The 23,858-nt window shown below is 37.1% G+C and overlaps 1 protein-coding gene across 7 annotated transcripts in view; it reads right to left on the reverse strand.

The window, feature by feature from the left end:
• Positions 1 to 23,858, reverse strand: part of CTNNA3 (catenin alpha 3) — a 1,911,430-nt gene that overhangs the window by 1,755,783 nt on the left and 131,789 nt on the right. For all 7 annotated transcript variants that reach the window (XM_055590589.1, XM_055590598.1, XM_055590586.1 and 4 more), the window contains exon 4: positions 11,216 to 11,382. In XM_055590589.1, coding sequence (XP_055446564.1) covers positions 11,216 to 11,382 — 167 coding nt within the window. The remainder of the gene's footprint in view (positions 1 to 11,215; positions 11,383 to 23,858) is intronic.

The raw sequence follows: 23,858 nt of genomic DNA on the forward strand, positions 1-23,858 counted from the left end.
TGATAAATGGAAAAAGCCAGAAAAGTTAGTTTAACTCAGGAGTCAAATTTATTTCCCTTCATTTTTAGGAATAAGGATAATATTGCACCTCAAGAGATGAAAAATGGATGTAAGATACCACAGTGGGAAAAGGTAGGGCAGGGAAAGGAAGGAAGGTAAAGGAAAATTTGTGCCAGTTCTTACCACGTATTTTATATACTATATCATTTAATCTTCACAAGGCCCTTAAGTTATTCAGGCTTAATCATCCCAACATCCCAGAAGAAGAAACTAAGGCTCACAGATTTTTAACTTTCCCAAAGTCACCCAGCTAATCAGCAATATAACCAGGCTTCAAGCAAGGTCTCTCTGCTGCCAAACGCCATAGTTACTCTCCATATTGTTCTGACCCCCCAAAAAAACAAGAGGTATGCAAGCCAACATTCTCTCAAAGAAAACTGACCCTTATAAAATTCATATGCCAATAAAATAGGATGTGGAATCTTGAGATGTATAAATAGTATAAAAATATTCAAAAACCTTGAAAGGTTCCAGACAGAAATTTTTTAACTTAAATTCACATAGAAAGTTATGAGCAATGGTGGTAATAAAGCCAAACTGCCTTTTCAAGTTTCTATAATTAATTATATACTGAAACAGCATCACTTTTTTCTCTGTCCTCTCTTACTTTTGATTTGGACTTATTCCACCTGACCCCACTCCTTGGAAGAAAACACATACTTCCTTAAGGAACTAGATATGTTTAAAACTGCAAAGTCAAGAATCCCTGATATATTGAATTATATATTAACTCTGTGTTGGTTGGAAGTACTTATCCCATGGAGAGTTACTCAGTGAACCATCTTTGCACAAGTTGGTGATCTCAGTCTATGTTTCATAAATGTTTGATCATAATTACATCACTGGGATAGTCTCAGTGGAAAGAGGATAATTTAATAAAGATAAAGAATCAGGAAATATAGAGGTACATACTATCAATCAAAAACAGAGTAATATTTCATTTACTAGACTTCTAAAAGGAAATAGGGATCCCCAATAGGGATGAAAATTCTGTTATTTAGAAAAATTATAATAAGGAAGAAAAGAGTAAGGCCACTTAAAAAACCATTGTGACAGCAAAGGAATTCTTTGATACTGTTTAATAAAGATTAAATACCAAAAAATTGTAGCAGGGATTTCTGTGGGCGTTATGGGGTGTGGAGCCAAAATGACCAGAAACTCGCATAAAATAGCAAGATAAGACTGGAGGAAAAGCAGGTATTTGTCCATCATATCCAAAATTAGGAAAAGAAATTAAAAGGTAGTCCACTGCATTTGAAAGAAGAATGTATGCCCAGAAGAAGAACTCTATATTTTCATAGCTGATGCCCTCCCCAGAAAGAATATTTATAATATATTATTTTATAATAGGATGTTGAGTGTGTGTGAGAGAAAAAGGGGTGAAGGGAGGAAGAGAGAGAGAAAGAGCTAACTACAGAATTCCTGGGAAAGGAACTATTTATACTGAGGAAAATACCTTCAGGTGTAATTTAAGATGGGGATAGTGATATATGAGGAATCAAATTAGCAGAGGTCAAGTCAATAGTAGCTTGATAGAATATCTTACTGCTTAGGAATATGAGAGAAGACAAAGAGCAGGTAGTGAGAAGAGGTGGAAGGACAATGAGATGAAGTTGCTAAAGGATTCTAAGTGGTATACCACTTAGAATATACTGTTATACTACAAAATCCCCTCCTTTTCGTCTTCCCAAGTTTCTAATAGGTTTGCAATACATACATAAAAATGCATTGTAAGGGAGTATTTGTGTGTGTGTGTGTGTGTGTGTGTGTGTGTGTGTTAAAGAGGGAAAGGGTCTACTTCCAAGTATGAATTAACATACCATAGAATACAAGTAGAAAGATCATCCATAAGCTAAAGTAATCCTGTGGAAGCAAAAACTTGGAGTCAGAGGTGACCCTGAGAATATGAGCCTAACAGAATATGCAGAAACCTTGGGGATAACATTATACTAACAGAATGAGGGTTCAAGCCAATTATATCTAGATCTTGAAAGTGAAAGTGAAAGTCTTTCAGTCGTGTCCGACTCTTTGTGACCCCATGGACTACAGTCCATGGAATTATCCAGGCCGGAATACTGGAGTGGGTACCTTTCCCTTCTCCCGGGGATCTTCCCAACCCAGAGATTGAACCCAGGTCTCTCACTTCGCAGGCAGATCCTTTACCAGCTGAGCCACAAGGGAAGCCCAGAAGGAAGCAGAGAAGTGGTTTGCAATAAGTAAGTAGAATGCAAGTAATTGAAAACTGAAGGTCAAAAAAATAGAAAAGGTACATATACACAATGGAGTATTACTCAGCCATTAAAAAGAATACATTTGAATCAGTTCTAAGGAGGTGGATGAAACTGGAGCCTATTATACAGAATGAAGTAAGCCAGAAAGAAAAACACCAATACAGTATACTAACGCATATATATGGAATTTAGAAAGATGGTAACAATAACCCTGTGTACGAGACAGCAAAAGAGACACTGATGTATAGAACAGTCTAATGGACTCTGTGAGAGAGGGAGAGGGTGGGAAGATTTGGGAGAATGGCATTGAAACATGTAAAATATCATGTATAAAATGAGTTGCCAGTCCAGGTTCGATGCACAATACTAGATGCTTGGGGCTGGTGCACTGGGACGACCCAGAGGGATGGAATGGGGAGGGAGGAGGGTTCAGGATAGGGAACACATGTATACCTGTGGCGGATTCATTTTGATATTTGGCAAAACTAATACAATTATGTAAAGTTTAAAAATAAAATAAAATTAAAAAAAAAAAAAAGAAAGAAGTCAGATCAAAAAAAAAAAAAAAAGAAACATACCTCAACATAATAAAAGCAAAAAAAAAAAAAAAAAGAAAGAAAAGCAAGCAAGCAATGATCACTTAGAGCTCTTACGGGGTTACTAAAAGTAAGTCAATCTATGTCTTCTATGACAAACTATCCTCATTTCTATATAACTGGGGTTGCTGCTGCTGCTGCTAAGTCGCTTCAGTCATGTCCAACTCTGTGCGACCCCATAGACGGCAGCCCACCAGGCTTCCCCATCCCTGGGATTTTCCAGGCAAGAACACTGGAGTGGGTTGTCATTTCCCTCTCCAATGCATGAAAGTGGAAAGTGAAAGTGAAGTCGCTCAGTCGTGTCCGACTCTAGTGACCCCATGGACTGCAGCCCACCAGGCTCCTCCGTCCATGGGATTTTCTAGGCAAAAGTACTGGAGTCGGGTGCCATTGGCTTCTCCAATAACTGGGGTTACTAGACTGATGAATCCATGATGCCACAGAGAATACATCTTAATTTCAGAAAGGAATTTGAGAAAGTGCTTGAGGATAAAACAAAGAAACATAGTTTACACAGCAACCCAATGAAATGAGTTTGAAGCTCATTTCAACAACTTTATTTGAAATGTGTGAATATTTGACCTTATCTAAAACAAAGCTCTATCAATATTTTCCATTTCATTAGACATTTTTTCAGGAATAACTAGTTGAAGAAATCTGAAAATAACACCCAGGTTACGAGGGGAAGATAAATCAAAAGTCAAGAAAGTCTGGAAGGATATTAGAAAAGACATAATTAACAAGACAAAATTCAATGAATGTAAAGATAACATCAATCTTTACATATAATAATAAAAAGATAAACTGTATCAGAAGAAGAGGGCTTCCCAGGTGGCACTAGTGATAAAGAGCCTGCCTGCCTATGCAGGACGTATAATAGACACAGGTTCAATCCCTGGGTTGGAAAGATTCCCCGGAAGAGGGCACAGCAACCCACTCCAGTATTCTTATCTGGAGAATCCCATGGACAGAGGAGCCTGGTGGGCTACAGTCCATAGGGTTGCAAAGAGTTGGACACAACCGAAGTGACTTAGATACATCAAAGAAGGAAGACCTAGATTAAGAGTAGTCCAAGTTCACAGACTCTTCACAAAAACAGTGTGAACTAACAACATGACAAGGGTAAGGTAAGATAAGGTAAGATAATGTTAGACATTAAATCAGAGAGGTAATTATCTGAGTAAATTATGGAGTGTTCTTATCAGAACATTTGTTTTATTTCAAGACGATTTGACTTCAACATTTTATGGCTGTTACCTATGATCTAAAATATGCATAGAAAAGGATTTATAGAGATGATTCTTGGGATTTCTGTTTCTTATATTGGCAGATTAGTAATTCAATCCAGCCCTTCAGCTGAAGAAAACTAACAAGATTTGATGAAATATAAAATACTTCATGTTAAAAACATTAAAGATCTAACAAAAGAGTGAGGAAATTCCTGAGATAAATTCCAGATGAGGTAATGTTTCATATACAAAGATATCCATTTACATGAGAAGACAAGACACCATCAGCATAATAAAAACTGACATAATGTCAGTAGCAAAAGCAAACACCCAGGGAGTCCAGGCGCTGAAGTTTTCAAACTTTAACCATAAAACAAATCTGCTTATAATGTTCAAGTACTCAAAATCAAGACTTAAACAAAAGCATACAAGATATGGAAATTCCAGAGTATCCAGAGTCATCTGAAACTGGTCAAAAGTCAAGAATTTTTAGCTCAAATAAGAAAAGACATATGTAAGTCCTAAGAGTAATCATCAGTTATTTGAAAATGCACTTCCTATTGCCTTGATTCTGTGTTGCTCCAGAAGATAAACTAGAAGCAGTGAAAGAAAATAGCAGGGATGCAGCTTTAAACTCAGCTTGAGAAAAATGTCTTCAATGACTGGATTGCAGCCTAGTCCATGGGATTTTCCAGGCAAGAATACTGGAGTGGGTTGCCATTTCCTTCCCCACTTCAATGACTAGAATTATCCAAAATACACTTTACTATCTAACAGAATTGAGATTGCTATCACTGTACATGATCATCTATATTGTTAGACAGATGTGTCTATTTCATACTGAAGGACAGTCTATCTACTTCAGCAAGATACTAGATTAGAAGGGCACTGAAGTTTCTCCACTATGATTTTTTCATTCGAAGTACAAATTTAATAGAATCATAAACTAAAAATATTCTAAACCACTATATCCCAACATACAGTCTGAGAAATCACCAAGATTAATATATTATAGAAGAGTTCTAGAATCACGAAATTTGGGAAACTCTGGGTTAAGCAAAGTTAAAAAAGTTTCTTTGCTTTGACATTTCTCACCAACTTTAATGTGTTAATGTGCATCAAACTTAAGAGAAGAACTTCCCTCGCAGTCCAGTGGTTAAGACTCCACATTTCTAATTCAGAGGACATGGGTTCCATCCCTGGCTAGTGAACTAAGATCCTACATGCTGTGCAGCCAATAAATAAATAAATAAAGCATTCAAAGAGAATTTCTGTGTGCAGCACAGACCGTTAAAAAGCTTCTTTTCATGCTGCATATTTAGAAGACAGGCTCTGCAGAATACTTCTAAGGGAATGTTGGGCTATATAATTCTAATCTTAATCTCCAAAAGATTTTCTTCAACTAGCCTTCATTCTGTGTGAAACATTAAAAGAATTGAGTTGAATAATACAACTCAAATTATACAGATAATTCATATAATATATATTACAAAATGTTAATAATACAAATACAACTTATAAATTTTATTAAGATGTAACAATAAAAAAAACTGTCACAATAAGGTCTTCTCTTTTTCATAGATAAAGTATCATTGTTTGATTAGACATGCTTACAAGTGATTTAAATGATCTAGCCAAAGTTCAGGCTCTAATGAGGAATCAGTAAATGTGGAAAAGAGTGGCTAGAGTTAAGAATGCCTCGTCCTACTGACTTACCTAAATTCCCTTAACAATTTGCTATAGGCCCATGAACTTGTCTAAACATTTCTGAAAGCTATTTATAGTGAAAGCTGTTCTAACACTTGGAGAACTAAGTTCCCAAAGTTGCTTTTTATCTATTGCCTTGAGCAAGCTTCTTAAATTCAATATGCCTCAGGTTTTTTTTCATCTATAAAATAGGAATCATAATCACTGAACTGCTGTGAGGTTGAATTAAAGGAGATAATCCCCCACATTTCTTGACCCATTATAAAAACTCAATAACTATTAAGTATAATTTTATTACAAAAATAGCACTTTGTTTTTCTTTGATCTACAATTACCTCCTGCTTCATTTGAATGATACAATATGTGTGAATTACCTAGCACAGTGCCTAGTACTTAGTAGCAATTAATTAAAATGTTAGTGAAGGGACTCATGATCTGTTATATATTTAGTTACTCCCTAATTGATTATAAGGGAAGTAATTTTCACCTTACAAAAGCCTTTCATTCTGCCCTATCCCAACAAATCCAGAGTTAAGACATAGGAAATATTGGGTCATGGGACTAGGAATTATCTGGCATTTAATCTTTCATAATCACTTATGTTTATAGTATTTATTAGCATCTGTATTCACATACGGTTGTTGTTGTTGCTCAGCTGCTAAGTCATGTCCAACTCTTCTGTGACACCATAGACTGTAGCCCACCAGATTCCTCTGTCCGTGGGATTTCCCAGGCAAGAATACTGGAGTGACTTGCCATTTCCTTCTCCAGGTGATCTTCCCGACTCAGGGACTGAACACACATTGCTTGCACTGGCAGGCGGATTCTTTACCACTGGGCCATCAGGGAAGCCCTCCTTCATGGATCACAGCATTGTCATAGTGAGGGGGCTTGCATAACTCAATGAATCTATGAACCAAGCAATGCAAGGCCACCAAGATGAGCGGGTCATAGTGAAGAGTTCTGACAAAATGTGGTCCACTGGAGAAGAAAATGGCAACCCACTCTTGTATTCTTGCCTGGAGAACCACATGGACAGCATGAAAAGTCAAAAAGATATGATGCGGGAAGAAGTGACCCCCAGGTCACTGCTACTGCTACTGGGGAAGAGCAGAGGGCAATTACTAATAGCTCCAGTAAGAATGAAGAAGCTAGGCCAAAGAGGGAACAACACTCAGCTGTGCATGTGTTTGGTAGTGAAAGTAAAGTTTGAGGCTCTAAAGAATATCGCACAGGAATCTGGAATGTTAGGTCCGTGGATCAAGATAATTTGGATGTAGTTAAGCAGGAGATGGCAAGATTGAACACTGACATCTTAAGAATCAGGGAACTAAAATGGACAAAAATGGGAGAATTTAATTCACATGACGATGTTATCTACTACTGTGGGCAAGAATCCCTTAGAAGAAATGAAGTAGCCCTCACAGTCAACAAGAGTCCAAAATACAGTACTTGACTGCAATCTGAAAAACAACAGAATAATGTCAGTTTGTTTTCAAGGCAAACAATTCAACATCAACACTAATCCAAGTCTATACTCCAATCACTGATGCCAAAGAAGCTAAAGTTGACCTGTTCTCAGAAGACCTTTAGCACCTTCTATAACTAAAACCAAGAAAAAGATGTCCTTTTCATCATAGGGGATTGGAATGCAAAAGTAAGAAGTCAAGAGATACAAAATGAGGCAGGGCAAAGAGTTTAGTCAAGAGAACACGCTGGTGACAGTGATCACACTCTTCCAAAAACATAAGCAATGATATAGACATGGACATCAACAAATGGTCAATACCAAAACAACATTAATTATGTTTTTTTGTAGCCAAAGATGGAGAGGCTCTATACAGCCAGTAAAAACAAGAACTGGAGCTGACTGTGGCTCTGATCACAGCTCCTTATTGCAAATTTCAGGCTTAAATTGAAGAAAGTAGGGAAAACCATTAGGCCATTCAGATATGACCAAAATAAAATTCTTTATGATTATATTAATATAGTAGAGGTGATGAATAAAGTCAAGGCATTAGATCTGATAGGCAGAATGCCTGAAGAACTATGGACTGAGATATATAACATAGTATAGAAGGCAGTGACTGAAACCATCTCCAAAAAAAAGAAATGCAAGAAGAAGAGAAAGTGGTTGTCTGAGGAGGCTTTACAAATAGTTGGGGAAAGAAGAGAATTGAAAGGCAGGGAGAATAGGAAAGATATACCAAGCTGAATGCAGAGTTATAGAGAATAGCAAAGAGAGATAAGAAGGCCTTCCTAAATGAACAATGCAAAGAAGTAGAGGAAAACAATAGAATGGGAAAGACTAGAGATATCTTTCTAGTCTTTTCAAGAAAATTGGAGATATCAAAGGAACATTTCATGCAAGGATGGGCCCAATAAAGGACAGAAATGGTATGGACCTAACAGAAGCAGAAGATATTAAGAAGAGGTGGCAAGAATACACAGAAGAATCATACAAAAAAGTTCTTAATAACCACAATGGTGTGGTCACTCACCAAGAGCCAGGCATCCTGGAATGTGAAGTTAGGTGGGCCTTAGGAAGCATTACTATGAACAAAGCTCATGGAGCTCATGGAATTCCAGCTGAGCTATTTCAAATCCTAAAAGATGATGCTGTGAAAGTGCTGCACTCAATATGTTAGCAAATTTGGAAAACTCAGCAGTGGCCACAGGACTGGAAAAGGTCAGTTTTCATTTCAATCCCAAAGAAGGGCAATGCCAAAGAACATTCACACTAGTGTACAATTGTGTTCATTGCACATGTTATCAAAGTTATACCCAAAATCTTTCAAGTTAGGCTTCAACAGTATGTGAACCAAGAACTTCCAGATGTATACACAGAGTTTAGAAGAGGCAGAGGAACTAGAGATCAAATGGCAAACATCTGTTGGATCATGGAGAAAGCAAGGCACTTCCAGAAAAACATCAGCTTCTGCTTCATTGACCATGCTAAAGTCTTTGACTGTGTGGATCACAACAAGCTGTGGAAAATTCTTAAAGACATAGAAGTACCAGACTACCTTACCTGCCTCCTGAAGAACCTTTATGCAGGTCAAAAAGTAACAATTAGAACCAAACATGGAACAATGGACTGATTCAAAATTGGGAAAGGAGTAGTCAAGGCTATCTATAGTCACTTTGCTTGTTTAAATTACATGCAGAGTACATCATGGAAAATGCCAGGCTCAATGAATCACAATACAGAATCAAGACTGCTGGGAGAAATATCAACAACCTCAGATATTCAGATGATACCAACTCTAATGGCAGAAAGTGAAGAGGAACTAAAGAGCCTCTTGATGAGGGTGAAAAAGAAGAGTGGAAAAAGTTGGCTTGAAACTCACCATTCAAAAAACTAAGATCATGGCATCTGGTCCCATCACTTCATGGCAAATAGAAGAGGGAAAAGTGGAAGCAGTGACATATTTTACCTTCTTGGGCTCCAAAATCACTACAGACAGTGACTGCAGCCATGAAATTAAAAGATACTTGCTCCTTGGAAAAAAAGCAATGACAAACCTAGACAGCATATTAAAAAGCAGAGACATCACTTTGCTGACAAATGTCCATATAGTCCAACCTATGGTTTTTCCAGTAGCCATGTATGGATGTAAAAGTTGGACAATTAAGAAAGCTATCACCAAAGAGTTTATGCTTTCAAATTATGGTCCTGGAGAAGACTCTTGAGAGTCCCTTGGACTGCAAAGAGATCAAACCAGTCAATCCTAAAGGACATCAATCCTGAATATTCATTGGAAGGACTGATGCTGAAGCTGAAGCTCCAAAACTTTGGCCACCTGATGCGAAGAACTGACTCACTGGAAAAGACTGTGATGCTGGGGAAGACTGAAGGCAAAAGGAGAAGTGGTCAGCAGAGGATGATATGGTTAGATAGTATCACAGACTCAATAAACATGAATTTGAACAAGCTCCAGGAAACAGCCGAAGACAGAGGAGCCTCACGTCATGCAGTCCATGGGGTCACAAAGCGTTAGACCTGACTTAGCTGGAGTGAACAACAACAAATATTCACATATTAAAATATGAATCTCAAAAATGTTCAGAGATTTGTTTAAGGTGTCCAGGAAACCATCAGTCAAGTATCAAAAAATATTGTTCAAATATCTCACCTACAAATCTAGTAGACAGTGGCTGGGGATGAGAACTAATCCCTTTCCTGAAAAGTTACTTAACAACAAAAAAGGTGCCAAATTGACTTTTTGCACTAATAAACTATCAAAAGAAAAGCAATATGAAAGTATAAATGAAAGGGTTAAGACAAACCCTTTCCTTTTAACCCTACTTTAGGGTTAAAATAAACAGTAAGTATAATAGTGTTAGTCGCTCAGTCATGTCCTATTCTTTGCTACCATATGGACTGTAGTCCTCCAGGCTCCTCTGTTCATGGGATTCTCCAGGCAAGAATACTGGAGTGGGTTGCCATTCCCTTCTCCAGAGAGTAAGTAAGAGAATAATACAAAAAAAAAAAAAAAAAACAAGATTTAGCTTAGCAATTAGAGAAAATTATTTTGACAAGAAGGTCAATCAGCAGGCATTTGCTTAATAAAGTTACAATAGTCACCAAGCACCTTTATGAACATGCATATATATTTATGAACAGAAGAGCCAGGGTCCTATTTAAAGTGAGAGAAAAAGAAGAGACTCCAAAGTGTTCTTTGCAACCTTTTCATCTAGACACTATTAAGGACGGTCAAACTAAATAAATTAAGAAAGTGATAAAGGCTAAAAAAAAATTGTCCTTCTACTAAGTCATGGCTAAATGGTTTTGTCTAGCAAAATAAAGCAAATGAGATATCTTTCTGCCTTTTTATCTACTAGTTTAAATATATTCTTTACTTTTATCAAATAAATACATTTATACATTTTCATAATGCATTGCTACAGACAACACAGACTACCTGGAAACATGTACTATTTACCTTGGATCAAGAGGAGCTGGCAAAGGGAGTTTTCATTTACAATTAGGACAAATTTCCACATGCCTTAAGCTTCAGGATTTTTCTTTCTCAAATAATTTATATTCACAGATTTATTTTCTGTATTATCTTTATAATTATGTTATTATGTATTTATTTACATACTTATATAGGGCATAATAACTTAAATGGTCAAAAGCCTAGAAATTTTCTAGCCATTTCCTTATCAATAAGCCTTCTTCTGTTTTTCAGTCTCCTACTGGCTTTAAAACTAACTTCTGGCTTCATTCTTGTGAAGTATGTATTAGTTTCACAACCTAATCAAGTCAACTTCTGAATGGTGACCTTAAGAAATGAGAGGACAGATGTGCTCAGATTGATGCTGGGTTCAGAAAATGGAATTATAAGTGAGAACAATGCCAAGGTAAACTAAGTCATCTTTTACTTACAGCTGACACGTGCTGCAAGAGACACATGACATCAATCATATCTGCGAGGACAAGGAGTCTGGTAACTGCAGCCAACAAGGCACGGGCAGCCTGAACCACAGCTTCCCTTTTCGGGAGATAGCAGGGGTCATCTGCAAATCTCTCAGCTGATACTTTCAGAGCTTCACCTGAAACACACAACCCCAGATATATTATATTTTAAGCTTCACTTATGCCCGTTGCAACATTTATCATCCAACCTAATTCCAAGTACATTCCATGACTAAGCATAATATTAAAATACTGTCACTTGACACTAGAACATTGTCTCTTAAGAAAGAATGCACTTTCAAATTGATATTTGTTTTTGATAAATGTTCTGGAGTTTAAGAATCATGGTAGCATTTTTCTGCATGAAAATTGTGTTCAATTGACTAGCAACATCTAATAAAATTGCTGTCAACTTCTGCATTTGCTGAATCTCATTTGCTGTGAAAGGTTTCATTACCAAGACTTCAATCGGAAACAATTTTGTTTATAAAAATAAGATAAATCTTCACTGAGTTACTTTCCAACTCAATGGATGTTAGAAAAGAACTAGCCTTTAAGATAGTAAGACAGCAGTTCTCTGATAAAAGTTTAACATAGGTAGATTTATTCTAAATTGTCAACATACTAAATAAACTATATCCTAAACTTAGTCACGGAAATAATATTTCACAGTACTTGTTAGAGAAATATACTCACTATTTTTAAGGTTTCTTCATTTAAAATATGTTCTTTATAAAAGTAACATGTACCAATTTATTTTAAGAAGTTCACAGTTCAGAAAGGTGCAAAATGAAAAGTCCCTCTTTACTCCACTCCATTAACATAATTGCTAAAGACAGCACATCCACTATTTTTTAAATTTTTTAAATTTAAACATTTTTATTATGAAAGCAATGTGACTTGCTACTTTTAAATAATTCACCATACTAAAGAATATAGAGTGAATTTTTTGTTTGTTTCCATAAAAATCCTCAAAACAACCACTAAGTTCTTATATCTATCCAGAAATTTTTCTATGAATGTATGTTTTATGTGTGGGCATATATATATATATATATACACACAATATATTTTATTAGTATATTCAGTCATATACATTCATATTATTTAAAAGATTTATATCATAGGAAAACATAGATATTATATGTTATAAAGGAAACATATAGAAGATATAGATTCAGATTCTTTTCATAAATAGTATTATACTATAGGCTTCCCTGTAGCTCAGTCAGTAGAAAATCTGCCTGCAACTCAGGAGACCCAGGTTCAGTCCCTGGGTCAGGAAGGTCCCCAAGAGAAGGAAATAGCAACTCGCTCCAGTATTCTTGCCTGGGGAATTCCCATGGACAGAGGAGCCTGGCAGGCTACCATGGTGTTGTGAGTTGGACACAACTTAGTGACTAAACCACCACCACCATTATACTATAAAAACTTTCTACATTCTTTTCACTTATCAATTTATTTTCTTTACATATTGGGATACAGATGATCAAGAGACAACAGAGCACAAAACTTAACAATGTGGGCACAAGTCACTTAGCTTCTTTAGGTTTCATTTTTTTCCACTATAAGTGGGTTTTGTTCAGTCTCTCAGACACGTCCAACTCTTTGCAACCCCCTGGACAGTAGCAAGTCAGGCTTCCCTATCCTTCATTATTTCCCAGAGTTTGCTCAAACTCACATCCATTGAATCAGTGATGCCATCCAACAATCTCATCCTCTGTCACCCCCTTCTCCTCCTGCCCTCAATTTTCCCAGCATCAGGGTCATTTTACAATTAGTCAGCTCTTCATATCAGGTGGCCAAAGTATTGGAGTTTCAGCTTCAGCATCAGTCCATCCAGTGAATATTCAGGACTGATTTCCTTTAGGATTGACTGGTTTGATCTCCTTGCAGTCCTAGGGACTCTCAGGAATCTTCCCCAGCAACACACTTCAAAAACCTCAATTCTTAGGCACTCAGCCTCCTTAATGGTCCAACTCTCACATCCATACATGACACCTGGAAAACCATAGCTTTGACTAGACGGACTTCTGTCAGCAGAGTGATGTCTCTGCTTTTTAATACGCTGTCTAGGTTTGTCATAGCTTTCCTTCCAGGGAGCAAGCGTATTTTATTTTCATGGCTGCAGTCACTGTCCACACTGATTTCAGAGCCCAAGAAAACAGAATCTGTCACTGTTTCCATTTTTCCCCATCTATTTGCCATGAAGTGATGGGACTGCATGCCATGATCTTAGCTTTTTAATGCTGAGTTTTAAGCCAGGTTTTTCACCCTCCTCTTTCACCTTCATCAAGAGGCTCTTTAGTTCCTCTTCCCTTTTGGACATTAGGGTGGTGTCATCTGAATATCTGAAGTTATTGATATGTCTCCCAGTGATCTTGATTCCAGCTTGTGCTTCATCCAGTCTGAGATTTCACTGCATATAAGTTAAATAAGCAAGGTGACAATATACAGTCTTTACGTACTCCTTTCCCAACTTTGAACCAGTCCACTGTTCCATGTCCATTTCTAACTGTTGCTTCTTGACCTGCATACAGGTTTCTCAGGAGGCAGGTAAGGTGATCTGGTATTCTCATCTCTTGGAAAACTTTTCACAGTTTGCTGTGATCCACATAGTCAAAGACTTTAGCAGAATCAATGAAGAAGTAGATGTTTTTCTGGAATTCTGTTGTTTTTTCCTATGATCCAACAGATTTTGGCAATTAGATCTCTGGTTCCTCTGCCTTTTCTCAATCCAGCTGGTACATCTGGTTCACATACTACTGAAGCCTAGCTTGAAGGATTTTGACCATAACCTTGCTAGCATGTGAAATGAGCACAATTATGAGGTAGTTTGAACATTGTTTGGCTTACCTTTCTTTGGGATTATAATGAAAACTGACCTTTTCCAGTTCTATGGCTACTGCTGAGTTTACCAAATTTGCTGGCAGAAAATCAGAGGTACCAAGAGAATATTTCATGCAAAGATGGGCACAATGAAGGACAGAAATGGTAAGGACCTAACAGAAGCAGAAGAGATTAAGAAGAGGTGGCAAGAATACACAGAAGAATTGTACAAAAAAAGGTCTTATGACCTGGATAACCATGGTGGTCTGGTCACTCACTGTAAATGTAGCTGATAATAGTAAGTACAATTTTTATGAAAATTAAATAAGAGCAATGTTTGGAACTTACTAAGACTTGATTAGCTGTTTTGTCATTCTTTTTAATGCTTGAATAAAATTACATTTAATTGATATATTATAACTTCTTTTCCAGGTCTTCCATTTTGTTAGTAAGGCTTTTTCCAGTTTTGTTGAGAAATAATTGGCATGTATCACTGTATAAGTTTAAGACATAGAATATGATGGTTTGATTTACATATATCATAAAAAATACTATCAGATTAAGTTCATCTGATAGTAACATTCATCATCTCATATAAATAAAGGAAAAGAAGGAAGAAAAGGGGAAAAATGTTCTTTGTGATGAGAATTCAGAATTTACTCTCTTATCAGTTCTCCTTTATATAATACAGCAGTATTAACAATGTCATAATGTTGTACATTACATCCCTCATACTCATTTATAATGGTAAATGTCTACCTTTTGACCATATTTATCTAATTCCCCTCCCACCACACTCAACCTCTGATAACTGCAAGTCTGATCTCTTTTGTTATGAGTTTGGTCTTATTTTTGCCTTTTAGATTTCACAAGTAAGTGAAATCCTAAAGCATTTGTCTGCCTTTGTCTGACTTATTTCACTTAGAATAATGCCTTCAGGGTCTACCAATATTGTTTCATATGGTAGGATTTCCTCATTTTTTGTGGATGAATAATAGTGCATTGTGTATATACCACATCTTCTTTATCCATTCATTCATCAGTGGACATTTAGGCTGTTTCCATGTCTTGACTATTGTAAATAATGCCTCTAAGAACGTGGGGATACAGATAACTTTTTGATTTCATGTTTTTGTTTGTTTTACATATATTAACAGAAGTGGAATTGCTGAATCACACCATAGTTCTATTTTTAAATTTTTGAGAGTCCTTCATACTGTTTTCCATAGTGGCTATACCAATTTAAAATCCCACCAATAGTACACAAGGATTCCCTTTTCTCCACACTCACACCATTAAGCTCTTATCAGAGGTATGGTTTGCAAATATTTTTCTCCATTCCATAAATTGTCTTTTTACTTTGTTGATGATTTCTTTCACTGTAAGAAATTTTTTACTTTGATCTAGTTCCACTTGTTTATTTTTCATTTTGTTTCTTATGCTTCAGGTGTCATATCCAAAAAAATCATTACCGAGGTTCATCACGAGATTTATTCTTCTGTTATTTTCCTAGGAATTTAATGGTTTCAGACCTTACATTTAAATATTTAATCCATTTTGAGTTAATTTTTCTGATTGATGTAAGATAGGAGCCCAGTTTCATTCTTTTACATATGAAATTCAATTATCCCAGCACTATCTATTGAAGAGAGACATCATTTTGCTGACAAAGGTCCGTATAGTCAAAGCTATGATTTTTTCAGTAGTTATGTAGAATATGAGAGTTGGACCATGAAGAAGGCTGAGCATGGAAGAATTGATGCTTTCGAAGTGTGGTGCTGGAGAAGACTCTTGAGAGTCCCTTGAACTGCAAGGAAATCAAACCAGTCAATCCTAAAAGAAGTCAACCCTGAATATTCATTGGAAGGACTGGTGCTCAAGCTGAAGCTCCAAACTTTGGCCACCTGATGCAAAGAGCCAACTCACTGGAAAAGATCCTGATCTGGGGAAAGATTGAGAGCAAGAAGAGAAGGGAATGACAGAAGATGAGATGGTTGGATGGAGTCACTGATTCAATGGACATGAGTTTGGGCAGACTCGGGGAGATAATGAAGGACAGGAAAGCCTGGCATGCTGCAGTTCATGGGGTTGCAAAGAGTTGGACATGACTTAGCAACTGAGCAACAACAATTTATTGAAGAGACTGTCTTCTCCTGTGAGTATTCTCATCTCTCTTCATAAATATTAGTTGACTATAAATGCTTGGGTTATTTCTGGCCTCTTGATTCTCTTCTATGGATCTGTTTGTCTGTCTTTATGTATGATGCCCCTATTGAACACACAAATTATTTCCAATTTTTTTCTATTCCAAACAATACTACAAGAATGCTCGTAACATGTATCTTTGCATGTATGGACAAATTTAGCTGTAGCATAAATTCTTAAAATTAGAATTGCTGAGTCAAGAGGTAAATGAATTTTAAGTATTGAATACATGCCAAAAAATTCTCTAAACACAGCCATCTCACCAACATATGAAAGGGCCTGTCTCATCTACTTTACTCCATGACTCTTTTGTTCCTATTTTTTCACAATCTTCAGCATAAAGAAAATTCAATAAATTATTATTAAAAATAACAAGAATAATATTTCTTAATATGGACAAAACCTGTGAAAGGTCTGAGACTGTCTTAATATGTTAATACATTCCATTTGGCTCCCTTTCCTAAGCAATACCAGGTAACAAGATGGCAGAGTATAAGAGTGTGTGCTCATCTTCTCCTGTGAGAACTCCAAAATATGACCATTATATCTACTACTGTGGGCATTATATCTACATTATATCCCTTAGAAGAAATGGAGTAGCCAACATAGTCAACAAAAGAGTCCAAAATGCAGTACTTGGATGCAATCTCAAAAACTACAGAATGATCTCTGTTCGTTTCCAAGGCAAACCATTCAATATCATAGTAATACAATTCTTTTTTTTTAATTTAAATTTGTTTATTTTAATTGGAGGCTAGTTAATTTACAATACTCTATTGGTTTTGCCATACATCAACATGAATCCACCACAGGTATACATGTGTTTCCCATCCTGAGCCCCCCTCCCACCTCCCTTCCCATACCATCCCTCTGGGTCATCCCAGTGCACCAGCCCCAAGCATCCTGTATCCTGCATTGAACCTGGACTGGCAATTTGTTTTTTATATGATATTATACATGTTTCAATGCCATTCTCCCAAATCATCCCACCCTCTTCCTCTCCCACAGTAATACAATTCTATGCCCCGACCAGTAATGCTGAAGAAGCTGAAGCTGAACAGGTCTATAAAGACCTACGAGACCTTCTAGCACTAACACCCAAAAAAGCTGTCCCTTTCCTTACAGGGAACTGGAATGCAAAAGTAGGAAGTCAAGAGCTACTTGGAGTAACAGGCAAACTTGGCCTTGGAATACAAAATGAAGCAGGGCAAAGGCTAACTGAGATTTGCCAAGAGAACACACTGGTCATAGCAAACACCCTCTTCCAAAAACACAAGAGAAGACTCTACACATGGAGATCACTAGATGGTCATACCAAAATCAGATTGATCATATTCTTTGCAGCCAAAGATGGAGAAGCTCTATACAGTCAGCAAAAATAAGACCAGGAGCTGACTGTGGCTCAGATCATGGACTCCTTATTGCCAAATTCAGACTTAAATTGAAGAAAGTAGGGAAAACTACTAGACCATTCCGGTATGATCTAAATCAAGTCCCTGATGATTATATGGTGGAAGTGACATGTAGATTCAAGGGATTAGATCTGATAGAGTGCCTGAAGAACTATGGATGGAGGTTCATGACATTGTACAGGAGGCAATGATCAAGACCAGCCCCAAGAAAAAGAAATGCAAAAAGGCAAAATGGTTGTCTGAAGAGGCCTAAGAAATAGCTGAGAAAAGAAGAGAGGCTAAAGGCAAAGGAGAAAAGGAAAGATACAGGCATCTGAATGCAGAGTTCCAAAGAATATCAAGGAGAAATAAGAAAGCCTTTCTCAGTGATCAATGAAAATAAATAGCAGAAAACAATAGAATGGGAAAGACTAGAGATTTCTTCAAGAAAATCAGAGATATCAAGGGAACATTTCATGTAAAGATGGTCTCAATAAAGGACAGAAATGGTATGGACCTAACAGAAGCAGAAGATATTAAGAAGAGGTGGCAAGAATACACAAAAGAACTATATAAAAAAGATCTTCATGACCCAGATAATCAAGATAGTGTGATCACTTACCTAGAGCCAGACATCCTGGAATATAAAGTCAAGTGGGTCTTAGGAAGCATCACTACAAACAAAGCTAGTGGAGGAGATGGAATTCGAGTTGAGCTATTTCAAATCGTAAAAGACGATGCTATGAAAGTGCTGCACTCAATGTCATCAAAGTTTGAAACTCAGCAGTGGCCACAGGACTGGAGAAGGTCAGTTTCATTCCAATCTCAAAGAAAGGCAATGCCAAAGAACGTTCAAACTACTGAACAATTGCACTCATCTCACACTCTAGCAAACTAATGCTCAAAATTCTCCAAGTCAGGCTTCAACAGTATGTGAACCATGAACTCCCAGATGTTCAAGATGGATTTAGAAAAGGCAGAGGAACCAGAGATCAAATTGTCAACATCTGTTGGGTAATTGAAAAAGCAAGAGAGTTCCAGAAAAACATCTATTTCTGCTTTATTGACTATGCCAAAGCCTTTGACTGTGTGGATCACAACAAACTGTGGAAAATTCTTCAATAGATGGGAATACCAGACCACCTTACCTACCTCCTGAGAAACTTGTATGCAGTTCAATAAGCAACAGTTATAACTGGACATGGAACAACAGACTGGTTCCAAATAGGAAAAGGAGTACATCAAGGCTGTATATTGTCACCCTGCTAATTTAACTTAAATGCAGTTACATCAATGCAAACTGTTGGACTGGATGAAGCACATGCTGGAATCAAGATTGCCCAGAGAAATATCAGTAATCTCAGACATGCAGATGACACCACCCTCTTGGCAGAAAGTGAAGAAGAAATAAAGAGCCTCTTGATGAAAGTGAAAGAGGAGAGTGAAAAAGTTGGCTTAAAGCTCAACATTCAGAAAAGTAAGATCATGGCATCTGGTCCCATTACTTCATGGCAAATAGATGGGGAAACAATGGAAACAATGACAGACTTTAATTTGGGGGGCTCCAAAATCACTGCAAATGGTGACTGCAACCGTGAAATCAAAAGATGCTTGTTCTTCAGAAGAACAGTTATGACCAACCTAGACAGCTTATTAAAAAGCAGAGACATTACTCTGCCAACAAAGGTCCATCTAGTCAAAGCTATGGTTTTTCCAGTGGTCATGTATGGATGTGAGAGATGGACTATAAAGAAAGCTGAGAACCAAAGAATTGATGCTTTTGAACTGTGGTGTTGGAGAAGACTCTTGAGAGTCCCTTGGACTGCAAGGAGGTCAAGCCAGTCTATCCTAAAGGAAATCAGTCCTGAATATTCACTGGAAGGACTGATGCTGAAGCTGAATCTCCGATACTCTGGCCACTGGTTGCAAAGAAGTGACTCATTGGAAAAGACCATGATGCTGGGAAAGACTGAAGAAAAGAGAAGAAGGAAATGACAGAGGATGAGATGGTTGGATGGCATCACCAACTTGGTGGACATGAGTTTGAGCAAGCTCCAGGAATTGGTGATGGACAGGGAAGCCTGGTGTGCTTCAGTCTATGGGGTTGCAAAGAGTCGGACACGACTGAGTGACTGAACTGAACTGAACTGAAGCAACACCAAGTTAGGAACTCAGGCTGTGAAGTCAGACAATTCTGAGATCAAATTCTTATCTGCCACTTCTAGTTCTGAGACTGTGGACTGTTAAATATTTTCAGTGTCCTTATCAATAGGAACTGGATTAAAATATTAATTGTCTCACAGTGTTTCTAGGATGTTTAAATGAAATATATTTTATAATATACATTTAACACAGTATCTGAACATGAAAAGCGCTCAACAAATGGTAGCTGTTATTTTCTCAGGAAATTTCTAGTAGAGACAGTAAATTTTTAAACCAGTAAATGGTTTTTTTTTTTTATGTGTTTCTCTGCAAGTCAGAATTGCTACTAGGAGACTGGAAAATTAAAGTGACCTCTGAAATTAAGAGAGCAAATGAATTCCCACAAAAGCAGATTATCTTTTCTTGTCATGTGTCTGAATTGTAAAGTTATGATAGCCTTTATAGAACATTGTCTTTGACTTCACATACTAAAACTAAATATATATTCAAAAAAATTATATGTTCCTGACTCTAAAGATGTTAAGATGTTGAACAACTGGCTGAAGAGACATACTCAGAAAAAGGTCATTTAAACATTAAACAATTACAGTCTTTGTCTCTGTTAAGGCAATATGAAGACCCAGCCAAGTAGCACTGTTGGGTTATTCCTGGAAAAAAAAAGTTACTTCTGAACTACATTAATAAAGATGTAGTAAGTAAACTTTCTTATTACTGGACTTACTACCTTCCCTCCTGTAATACTGCCAATCTTTTCCAGCTGTTTTCAGTCCATACTTCTGCTTTCAACATAAACATTACTTTCTGCAGGAAGCCTTAGCCCCCTATTACTAAAGCAGGTCTTATGGTAGGGTTCTATGCTTCCTATCATAATCCTTATCATCACTTATTGTGTGAGTACATGCTAAGTCATTTCAGTTGTGTCCAGCTCTTTGCGACCCTATGGCCCATAGCCCACCAGGCTTCTCTGTCCGTGGGATTCTCCAGGCAAGAATACTGAAGTGGATTGCTGTGCCCTTCTCCAGGGGATCTTCCTGATCCAGGGATCGAACCTGCATCTGTTATATCTTCTGCATTGGTATGTGGGTTCTTCACCACTAGCGCCACCTGGGAAGCCTTCACTTATTGCAATAACCTGTATCAAAGCCTGTCTTTTCTTCTGAATCAGAAGACTGCGAGTGTAAGAGGTGTACTGGTCTTGTCATCACAATATTCAGAGTGTAGTATATAGCACGTGTGTTTGTGGGCTTCCCAAATGGCTCAGGGGTAAATAATCTCCTTGCCCAGTGCAGGAGACGTGGGGTTCAATCCCTGGGTCAGAATCCCCTGGAGAAGGAAATGGCAACCCACTCCAGTATTCTTGCCTGGGAAATCACAAAACAACAACAATAAGGACTCTGTGAGAGTAAGAGAAATACTGGTCCTGGTCACTACAATATTCACAGGGTCTAGAATAACACTTACTCTCTTGCATAATTCTATACATTGAATGTGTATTGTTGAATGAATACATGAATAAACATTATTCAACTTTCCTTTGACAAGTTTTTGTTGTTATCTATATAACACAGATTCATCATAGGCATCTGAGCTCTAGAGCATTTTGCAGCCCAAGTTCATCACTGAGAGTCAACAAACACTGATATGATCTAAGCAGGGCTCAGGTAGCTGCTGTACAAAGTACTAAGAGGCAGAGAGGAAAAGGAGCTACCCCTGTGTGAGGTGTCAGAGGACACGTAACTAAATACTCTAGGTAAGAGCAGTATGTTCCAGCTATTGACAAAGATAGACAACTTATAGAATTTAGCTAATTCTCAGCCAAATTGACTTGCGTTCAGAGAAAATAGATATTTTCCTAATTAAACATTTAAAAAGTATAACAAATTTCCCTTCTATCTAGAATATTAGCATCTGTGCTTTATAAAGTCTACATGTGAGGCGTATATTCTTCTGAAATAATTCCCAATCTTTCTTATAACACTTTTACCTTGAAGTTAATTGGAAATTTTACTTTCAAAATACATACAAATAAAAAACTACATTTTTCCTTCAAGAAATTCCACTCTATATATAAAAGCAATTTACTAAATATCATAAAAATATCACAAGAACTAGATTCAGAAAGTTTCCTTTCTACTGGGATCATTTTGTTCCTTTCCTATCAAATATGCTCCTTTTAATCTTCATAAAAATCCATTATGAAATGCCTACTTGAATTAATACTAAGGTATAAACTTTAGAAAAATTATATAGGTACATCTTATACCTATACAAATGTAATATAGGAAAACTTCTACATATACAAAAATTTAATAGGAAAGGTTTTCTATGATCCTATGAGTAAACGTCAAAAGATAAAAAAAGAACACTTCTGGGATAGATAGACACATTACAAATTATTCTTCATTTTATAAAAGATATGTACATGTTTCTTTTAAATATCAAGTTCCTTTACTACATTCAAAAGTTTAACTTCACTTTCTAAAAATGATCATATTGATTATAAATGTGAAAATCAAAGAAAACACCTCCAACTTTTATAATTAACATTATTTATGACTCAATTAAGGTTTCTAGTTATGCCTTTGGCCACCCTTCCATTTGTGTTTTAATATACCAAACACATATAACATGCACTAGTACATATTAATTGATTCAATACATAATAACATACTCTGGTAAAATGGAGTTCACAGGCTCAAAGTGTGCACTAGGGGTTTGGTTTTATTTGTTTTTCATTGGGAAACAGCCACTTTGCATGTTAAAGCTCCTAAGAGGTAGAAGCTTAAATTTAACTTTGAAGCAGATCAATTGTGGGGGCGGGTGGGGGGGAAAGGGGGAAGAGAAGAGGGGAAAAGTACTTCAACAAGGTACTAAACTTACACAGATATTTAAAAATAAGCAAAGATCCTCCTTTAAGATGTTTTAGCCAGTTTGACTGCAAGGAGCAAAAATGCTTATCATAGCAGGGGCTTCCCTAATGGCTTAGACAGTAAAGAAACCGCATGAAATACAGGAGACCTAGTTCAGTTCCCAGGTTGGGAAGATTCCCTGGAGGAGGGAATGGCCTCCCACTCCAGTAGTCTTACCTGGAGAATTCCATTGACAGAGGAGCCTGGCAGGCCATATATAGTCCATGGGATCACAAAGAGTTGGACACTTTCACTTTCACTATCATAGCAGACGAAAGAGCTGAAAAGCTAGCATTGTGTGGACTTGGGCTTGGGAGCTACAAGGACATCAGCAAGACCTATGGAATCAGAATATAGCTGCCTATGGTTGCCTTTGTAAGTATATGCATTTTATCTCCCTTGCATTATCTTTAAACTCTCAATAAAGTCTTATTAAAATTTACATTTTAGTTCTAATCAAGGTAGAGAAACAAAGACCAGATTTCTTTCTCACCTGAAAAAAAAAAACAAAAAATAGACAAAATATATGAAAAATAGTTGTGAAGAGCATTAGGCAATAAAGGATAGAAACGGTAAACAAAATAGGAAGAACCCTTTGATAGCCCTAGCTTAGTGCCTTGAGAGACTTCCCAGGACACAGATAGGAAAGGGAAACTAAGAGACTGGAGAATATTCTGAGCTGAAAAGACAAAGCTGAATCTCCAGGGAGATTGTGACCACTAATGTATGTTTATGCAGGAAAGAAGATAGCTACACACAGAGAGAACTCAGAAGATCTTAATTCTTGAACATTCAGCTGGATACTGATCAACACATACATTGGAGGAAACTACCCAAAGCTAGGGAAGTTGCTCAGTCATGTCCAACTCTTTGCAACCCTATGGACTGTAGCTCCTTTATCCATGGGATTCTCCAGGCAAGAATACTGGAGTTGGTTGCCGTTTCCTTCTCCAAGGGATCTTCCTGACCCAGAGATCAAACCCAGGCCTCCCTCACTGCAGGAAGAAAGAACCATCCAAAAGGATTTTAAGTAATAGTACTTAGCACTTACACAGAGCTGGACGTACTGCTTGTTCTCACTTTCAGAATGAAGAATTTCATAACTCATGGAATATT

The sequence above is a fragment of the Bubalus kerabau genome, chromosome 1 (assembly GCF_029407905.1).
Source record: "Bubalus kerabau isolate K-KA32 ecotype Philippines breed swamp buffalo chromosome 1, PCC_UOA_SB_1v2, whole genome shotgun sequence".
NCBI lineage: Eukaryota > Metazoa > Chordata > Mammalia > Artiodactyla > Bovidae > Bubalus > Bubalus kerabau.